This window comes from Chrysochloris asiatica, unplaced genomic scaffold, assembly GCF_000296735.1.
Source record: "Chrysochloris asiatica unplaced genomic scaffold, ChrAsi1.0 scaffold00057, whole genome shotgun sequence".
NCBI classification, from domain to species: domain Eukaryota; kingdom Metazoa; phylum Chordata; class Mammalia; order Afrosoricida; family Chrysochloridae; genus Chrysochloris; species Chrysochloris asiatica.
The window spans coordinates 10,033,871-10,042,794 of NW_006408575.1; the positions used below are offsets into that span (position 1 = coordinate 10,033,871).

At 38.3% G+C, this 8,924-nt stretch overlaps 1 protein-coding gene across 5 annotated transcripts in view; it reads left to right on the forward strand.

The window, feature by feature from the left end:
- The window catches only part of GRIA1 (glutamate receptor, ionotropic, AMPA 1), a 579,065-nt gene that overhangs the window by 302,734 nt on the left and 267,407 nt on the right, over window positions 1–8,924 (forward strand). For all 5 annotated transcript variants that reach the window (XM_006863904.1, XM_006863902.1, XM_006863903.1 and 2 more), the window contains one exon: window positions 1,714–1,898. In XM_006863904.1, coding sequence (XP_006863966.1) covers window positions 1,714–1,898 — 185 coding nt within the window. The remainder of the gene's footprint in view (window positions 1–1,713; window positions 1,899–8,924) is intronic.

Here is an 8,924-nt window from a genome sequence, read left to right on the forward strand (position 1 = left end):
TTCCTGGTGCCTTGTTCTTTGCCAATTCCTTCAGTGCACTTAGGACTTCTTCCTTCAGTATCATTGGCTCTTGATCATATGCTACCTCTTGAAATGGTTAAAATCAACCATTTCCTTTTGGTACAGTGACTCTGTGGATTCCTTCCATCTTCTTTTGATGCTTTGTGCATCATTCAATAATTTGTCCAGAGAATCCTTCAATAATGAAAATTGAGTCTTGAATTTTTTCTTCAGCTCCCCCCAGCTTGAGAAATGCTGAGCATGTTCTTCCTTTTTGCTTTTCTGACTCCAGATCTTGACACATTTTGTTGTAATATTTGACTTTGTCTTCTTGAGCTGACCTTTGAAATTTTCTGTTCAGCTCTTGTACTGCCTTATTTCTTTTTTCTTATTTTTTATTTCTTATTTCTTTTCATTGGCTTTAGCATCTCTATACTGGAGAGCAAGTTTCAGTATCTCTTCTGACATCCATTTTGACCTTTTTCTTCTTTCTTGTCTTCTTAATGACTTTTTGCTTTCTTATTGTATGATGTTCTTGATGTTGTCCCACAACTCTTCTGGTCTTTGGTTGTTAGTGTTTAATGTATCAAATCTGTTCTTCAGATGTTCTCTAAATTCAGGTGGGCTATATATATTCAAGGTCATATTTTGGCTTTTGTGGACTTTGTTTTCATTTTCTTCAGCTTTAGATTTAATTTGCATATGAGCATATGGTCTGGTTTGTGACTGATGATACGGAGTTTTTCCATCATCTCTTACCACAAATGCAGTCTATTTGATTTCTATGTATTCCATCTGGTGAGGTCCATGTGTATAGTCATCTTTTATGCTATCTAAAGAACGTATTTGAAATGAACAAATCATTGATTTTGCAGAATTCTATCATGTGTTCTCCAGCATCATTTCTATCACCAAGGCCATATTTTCCAGCTTCTGATCCTTCCTCTTTGTTTCCAACCTTTGCATTCAAATCACTGATAATGATCAATACATCTTGATTGTATGTTTGATCAATTTTAAATTGAAGAAATTGGTAGAATTATTCTATTTAATACTCACAGGCTTTAGTGGTTGGTGCCTATATTTGAATAATAGTGGTATTAACTGGTCTTCCCTGTAGGCACATGAATGGTATCCTATCACAGACAGCATTGTACCCCATGACTGATCTGGATATGTTCTTTTTGACAATGAATTCAACACCATTCCTCTTCAATTTGTCATCAGTGGCATAGTATAGCTTGTGATTGTCAGATTCACAATGGCCAATACCAGTCCATTGCAGCTCACTAATGCCTAAGATATTGATGTTAGGACCTGCTATTATCAGACATCCCTCATTCTGGTTTCATGATGATACTGTGAGATGAGTATTAACATTGCCCTTTTACCTTTGAAAAAACTGAAGTTTAAAGAGGCTAACTAGTCTGTGTTAGACCATTTAATTGGGAAATTGTAGAATCAGATTGAAACCTCATATCAAATATTATGTTTTTAATCACTACCTCTACCATCTACTGTATACTTGGGTGAAAACTGCAAAGGGGACTTAGTGCCTACCTTCACCAGGGTCTCTGACTAGACTTTCACATTCATAGAAAACTGGAACTGAGTTTGGTGGAGGAATGGGGTGTTAGGTGCTGTGTGGAAGTGCAGTGGTACCTGGATGTCCTGATTGATTTCATTTCTCTGTCATACTCACTCAACCTCCAGGTTTGTCCGTCCTGCAGAAAGTCCTTGATACAGCTGCTGAGAAGAATTGGCAGGTGACAGCAGTCAACATTTTAACAACTACAGAAGAAGGTTATCGAATGCTCTTTCAGGACCTGGAGAAGAAGAAGGAACGGCTAGTAGTGGTGGACTGTGAATCGGAGCGCCTTAATGCCATCCTGGGTCAGGTAGTGAGGGCAGTAAGGGCACAGGGTGGGCAGTGGAAGCAAAGAGTGCAGCAGCAGAGGTGGGAGGAGGGGTATTAGGGTGCTTTTGTTGGATCATTCAATCATTTTTGTTTTTATACTACAAATGTGTACTAAACACCTACCATGCACCAGGTAACTATGATAAGCCTTGAGGATGTGGCAGAAAACAAGGGAGACAAGGTCTGTACCTTCATAGAACTACATAGATAAAGAATGCAACCTCATGATCATGTAAACACTGTTTGGTTATGTAAACATGCTACTAACATGCAGGATATTATGAAAGTACATATGAATGGGGTGGAGAGAAAGCCAGCATGGGTCAGAAGGAAAAGACTAGATGGAGGTCTAAAAACATCAGTGGGACCAAATTGCTCATCTTTGTTTCTCAATTATTCCACAAATAAAATGGGGTTCCTAATTCCTTATCTGATTGCCTCCTGAAACCTTGTATAAAATGTCAACACTTCATTGGCCTATGACGGTAGTGATTATAGTCATTACTATCATTGTTGTTATTAGTGCCATTGAGTTGGTCTGACTCATAGTAACCATGTATATGGTTTCTGAGAAATGGCTGGTAGATTTGAACCACTGACCTTGTGATTAGCAGGCCACACCAGGATTATAGTGTCACACCTGGATTCTATCATTATCATCATCAGTATTCATGGTAACAGCTATAAAGTCTTAAATGTCCATGCCATTGCATATGTTCTGTGAGGCATAGTCCGTGCACGCAGAGATCTTCACAATATCACTCTACAGAGAAGTGAAATCTGAGAAGTAAACTATGAGATTTCTCATAAGACTAAGCAGAAAATTAGGATGCAAACCCAGGTAATGTTGCTTCTAGAATTAGTGGATGACGGGGCTGGGACGATCACTGCTACATGCCTGTTTCACTTGTTTATTGAGGGCTGACCATGTTCCAGGCATGGCCCCAGGTCTCGCAGATAAAGCCAGGGTAAAATAGTCTTAATTCCCATCTTTATAGAGTGTATGAACTTGAGAAAGAAGCAGGGATTAATCAAATAATCAGGCAAATAAAAGTAAACTTATAGTTGTGTTTAGTATTCTGAAGAAGATATCTGCGGTGACTAGAAGAAAGCAAACATAATGTAAAACTCATAATGTTGTTGTTGTTGCTAAGTGCTGTCGAGTCGGGATCTGACTTATAGCGACCCTGAGCAGGGTTTCCAAGGAGCAGCTGGTGAGTTCAAACTGCCAGCCTTTATGGCCCAAACTGACTGCAGTTTACCGCATTAACCAGCAGCACCACACCAGAAGTCCAAATTAATAACAGGAATATAGGAAATGCTTAGTAAATATTAGCTAGAATGAGTAGGAGCATTCCTGGTGTGGCACTATAGGATCACCACTGAACTGCGAACCACAGGGTTGGCAGTTCAAATCTACCAGGTGCTCCTCAGAAACCCTATACAGAGTCACTATGAGTCAACCAACGACCTCACTAACAAGAATATTAATAGGAGTAGAACGTGACTATGTTGGGTGGTCAAAAAAGGCTTCTCTGATGAAATGTTCATTGTCCTAAGATCTGGAAGTTTAGGCAGAAACAAACAGAGATATGTAAGAATGAAAGCCAAAGGAGAGGTGAAAACATGTGAAAAGGCACATTGTGCATTCTAATAATTACATATTTGGAAAACCAATACAATTTGCTTTTATTCCAAGTGCAGTTTGAGGGGGTGGTGGTATTGGTTGTGTGCCACTGAGTCAGCTCCGATTCATAACGACTTTGTATTGAGTTTCTAGGCTATAAATCTTGATGGGAGCAGAAAGCCTCTTCCTTCTTGCAACAGGTGACTGATAGATTCAAACTACAGACCTTGCAGTTAGCAGTCCAGTTTGTAATTCATTATGCTACCAGAGCTCCTTCATTTGGCACTGTGGATTAATGTGCTGGACTACCAGGTCAGCAATTTAAGCTCACCAGATGCGCCTCAGAAACTCTACACAGGGTCACTATGAGTCAGAACCAACTCGGCTGGCCTTATCAACAACAAAGATTAAAAATTTGTTTTAACTGTTAGTGACACAGAAAAGATTGTTTCTATCTTCTTTGCAATACTTCAAATTAGATGTAAATGGTTCTGTCATGGCCAAAAGAGTGCACATAAAAAGTCCCATGAGGACAGTCCAAGACCAGGTGATCAGTCCTGTGAGGAAAATTCAAGAATGGGTAAAAGTTGCACAAGATGGCTGGTAAATGGGTCTGGCAGGATAGCCTGGAGAAAAGAGTCCAGTTGGTACCAAGATACTGAACAGGGAATTTCTTCTCTGCTGTAAGATTTTTCTGAGTCTTTTAATCTTTGTTGAGGCTTTTCTAACTAAAAATTTTCATTTTAAAGCCTACCCAGGCCTTGGAGATCTCTTTCTGTATTTTACTTCTGGTTTTCTTCTGGTTCTGGCTTTATTCTGGTTCATCATGCTGGGATAGAAACAACTGTAATATGTCCTGAGAGTTTGATGGTTGAGTAGAATCTCTGAATGTATTCTGAGTTGTTGAAGTCCGGACACGACTTAAATTTGATGTAAGTTTAATTGTGTATGCATAATACATTCTAGAAGCATCTTAATTGAAATTATTTCAGTTATGATTCTATAGGGAAAAAAAAAGTTTCCCCTACTGTGGGAAAACACTGGACTTCTAACTGGAAGGGCAGAAGTTCAAATCCACCAGCCACTCCTTGAAAACCGTATACAGGGTCACGATGAGTCAGAACTGACTTTATAGCACTTAACAACAATAACTGTGAGAGCAATCAGTTGGGTTAAAATACTAGAGTTAATGTAGAAAAACAAAACAAGACAAAATAAAACTGGGTTCCTATGTGTTTATGTTTTATGGCATTTCATAAGTTTGAGTTTTAAGATGGACATAATTTTTCGGTTTCACTTTGTTCTGTGAGCTTACTGTTTTTTTGACCCTTACTGACATGCTCTGCTGATGACATGAAATGCCTATCAAAAATTTCCAACAGAAAAATAGACTATATTGCACTTGCAGAAAGGACTGATGTTTTGAACTTGAAACCTAACAGACTAAATCAAGATTTCCAGAACTCTGAAAGGTGACAATGTTTACAAATTACAGCTAATCCAAAAGTCATCAAGAACAGAGATAAGCGAATGGGTTTTTATATGAAAACATTTGACTTTTTCAAGGTTATGTTTTCCTAGGTTTGAGAAACCATTTTTCTCCTAATTTAAGTAATGGATATTGGTTTCTAACTTTCTGATTAGAAATCTTATTAGTAAATGTGAGATGATTATAATAACCATGATTTTTAAAGCCCTGATAGCATAGTGGATTACAAATTGGGCTCCTAACCACAAAGTCATCTTTCTCCTGGAGAGTGCTACCAGTCACTGGTGAGCTTAACCACCGACCTTACAGTTCAAACTGACATTGCAGTCCAGCACATTAACCTGTAGTGCCACACCAGGCCTCTTGCCATTGAGTCGGTTCTGATTCATAATGACCCTGTGTAGTGTTTCTGAGTAGTGACTGGAGAGCTTGAAACTCCAACCCTGAAGTTCAAACTGACCTTGTAGTCCAGCACCGTCACAGACCACACTACAACCTCAGAAACCCTATGAGGGTTGCTTTGAGCTTGAATAACTCAATGGCACACAACCACCACCAGAAAAGATTAAATTTGAACTATGATTTTATAGAGTAAAATGACAATAAGCTTTTTATCTGCTTAAATGTCTTAAGAAAAGAATTTTCTGCTAAATGTCTTAAGAAAAGTGTTTTATATGTTTAATAGTTAAGTGTTTGTATGTTCATGTTCACATACAACTTAAGGTTTATAGAACATAGCTGTGCAGGGTTGGCAGTTCAAACCCACCAGATACTCCTCAGAAACCCTATATAGGGTCACTGTGAGTCAGAATTGGCTTCACGGCACTTAACAACAACTTATGCATAGACAAAACCTAATGTTTTTGAACAAGTCTTTCAGGGTTTGGTATCCTGGATGTTTCAGACCATTTGCCCAGTGTTATTTGAGTTTCTGCTGTGTTCCTTTTGAACTTTTTAATTCTTACAAAGAAATGGATGTCTAGAGGCTATTTTAATATAAATTGATTTAGAAAATCTACTGAGAAGATTTTGCTCTGAGCATTGTGCTCTTTTAAAGGATTCAGTCTGTTTTTAGAGAAACAGGCTTTCATGGAAATAAGAGTCATTTGGAGTTGGAACAATATTTAACATTTTGTTTAATCTCAAAGCAATGTTATTGTGGGATACCTATCTAATGATCTTGATTGAGCTATTGCCCCCTTGTGGCATGTTTTGAATCCAAGCCCTTTGGGGAAGGGATTCATCTTCAACTTGAGTTGTTTTTTCAAGTGCTTCTTCTCATATGACTTTGCCCTACAGTTGTGATGATCTAGGAATTTCTATGGTGGTTCATGATCAATGCAGGGGTTAATATGTGTATGGGGGATGTACGCATACCAACCACTACTCATTTGTAAGTTTGTTGTACTGTGGTGGCTGGTGAGTTGCTGTGATTCTGGACTCTATGCCACAGGTATTTTAAATACCAGCAGGGTCACCCATGGTGGACAGATTTCAGATGAGCTTCCAGACAAAGACAGACTAGGAAGAAGGAATGAACTATTTATGAATGTTTAGTCACTGAAAACCTTATGAACAGCAGGAAGACACTGTGAGATATAGTGCTGGAAAGTGAGCCCCTCAGGTGGGAAGGCACTCAAAATGAAACCAGGGAAGAGCTGCCTCCTCAAAGTAGAGTTGACCGTGTTGACGCGAATGGATTAAAACCCATGGGAATAAAGCCCTCAGGCCCTTCATTTGCTGATGGGGCCAACTCAAAATGAAGAGAAACAGTTGTAAACATTCATTAAGAATCTGAACATGGAATGTACCTTTGTATGAATCTAGGAGAATTTGAAATTGTCAAAAATGAAATGGAACATATAAACATTGATATCTTAGGCATTAGTGAGCTGAAATGGACTGATATTGGACATTTTGAATATGACAATCACATGGTTTAGTATGCTGGAATTGACAAATTGAAAAGGGATGCTCTTGCATTCATCTTCAAAAAGAGCATATCAAGATCAGTCATGATGTACAATGCTGTCTGTGATAGGATAATATCCATGTACCTACAGGGAAGACCAGTTAATACCACTATTATTCAATTTACACACCAACCATTAAAGCCAGTAAGGATGAAATAGAAGAATTCTACCAACTTCTTCAATCTGAAATAGATCAAACATGCAAGCAAGATGCATTGATCATTACCAGTGATTGGAATGCAAAGTTTGGAAACAAAGAGGAAGGCTCAGTAGTTGGAAAATATGGCCTTGGTGAAAGAAATTATGTTGGAGATCACATGATAGAATCCTGAAAAATCGATGACTTCTCCATTTCAAATACCTTCTGTAGGCAGCATAAAAGACAATTATATTCATGGACCTCACTAGATGGAATACACAAAATCAAATTGACTACATCTGCAGAAAGAGACTGTGGAAAAGCTCCATACCTTCAGTCAAAACAAGGCTAGGGGCAAATTGTGGAATAGACAATCAATTGCTCATATGCAAATTCAGACTGAAGCTGAAGAAAAAACAAGTTCACGGGAGCCAAAATATGACTGAATATATCCCACCTGAATTTAGAGATCATCTGAAGAAGAGATTGGATACATTAAACACTAAAGACTGAAGAAAAGAAGAGTTGTAGGACAACATCAAGAACATCATACATGAAGAAAGCAAAAAGTTATTAAGAAGACAAGAAAGAAGGACAAGGTCAAAATGGATATCAGAAAAGACACTGAAACTTGCTTTCCAGCATAGAGATGCTAAAGCAAATGGAAGAAATGAAGAGGTACAAGAGCTGAACAGAAAATTTCAAAGGTCAGCTCGAGAAGACAAAGTCAAGTATCACAACGAAATGTGCAAAGATCTGAAGTCAGAAAAGCAAAAGGGAAGAACATGCTCAGCATTTCTCAAGCTGGGGAAACTGAAGAAAAAATTCAAGCCTCAACTTTCGTTATTGAACAGTTCTCTGGGCAGAGTGCTGAATGATGCACAAAGCATCAAAAGAAGATGGAAGGAAGGAATATACAGAGTAATTGTACCAAAAGGAAATGGTTAATGTTCAGTCATTTCAAGAGGTAGCATATGATAAAGAGCCAATGATACTGAAGGAAGAAGTCCAAGGTGAATTGAAGTAATTGGCAAAGAACAAGGGACTAGGAATTGATGGAATAAAAATTGAAATCTTTCAAGAAAGTGAGGCAGCACAGGAGACACTCACTCATCTATGCCAAGAAATTTGGAAGACAACTATCTGGCCAACGGATTGGAAGAGATGCATCTTTGTGCCCATTCCAAAGAGAGGTGACCCAACAGAATGCAGAAATCATTGGACAATATCATTGATATCCCAAGCAAATAAAGTTTTGCTAAAGGTAATACAGGAACAGCTGCAAGCATACATTGACAAAGAACTTCTAGAGGCTCAAGCCATTTTCAGAAGAGGACATGGAACAGGGGTATCATTCTTGAAGTCCGATAGATCTTGGCTAAGGCAGAGAATACCAGAAAGATATTTACCTGTGATTTATTGACTAGGCAAAGACTTTTGATTGTGTTAATCATGACAAACTATGGACAAAATTGCAAAGTATGGGTATTCCTGAACACTTAATTGTGCTCATGAGGAATCTGTACCTGGACCATGAGGCAGTTGTTTGAACAGAACATGGGAACACTGAATGGTTTAAAATTAGGAAAGGTGTGTGCCGGGGTTGTATGCTTTCACCATATTTATTCAACCTGTATGTTGAGCAAATAATCTGAGAAGCTGGGTTATATGAAGAAAAATGTAGTATCAGGATTGGGGGAAGACTCATTAACAATCTGAGATATGCAGATGATACAACCTTGCTTACTGAAAGTGAAGAGGACTTGAAATACTTACTG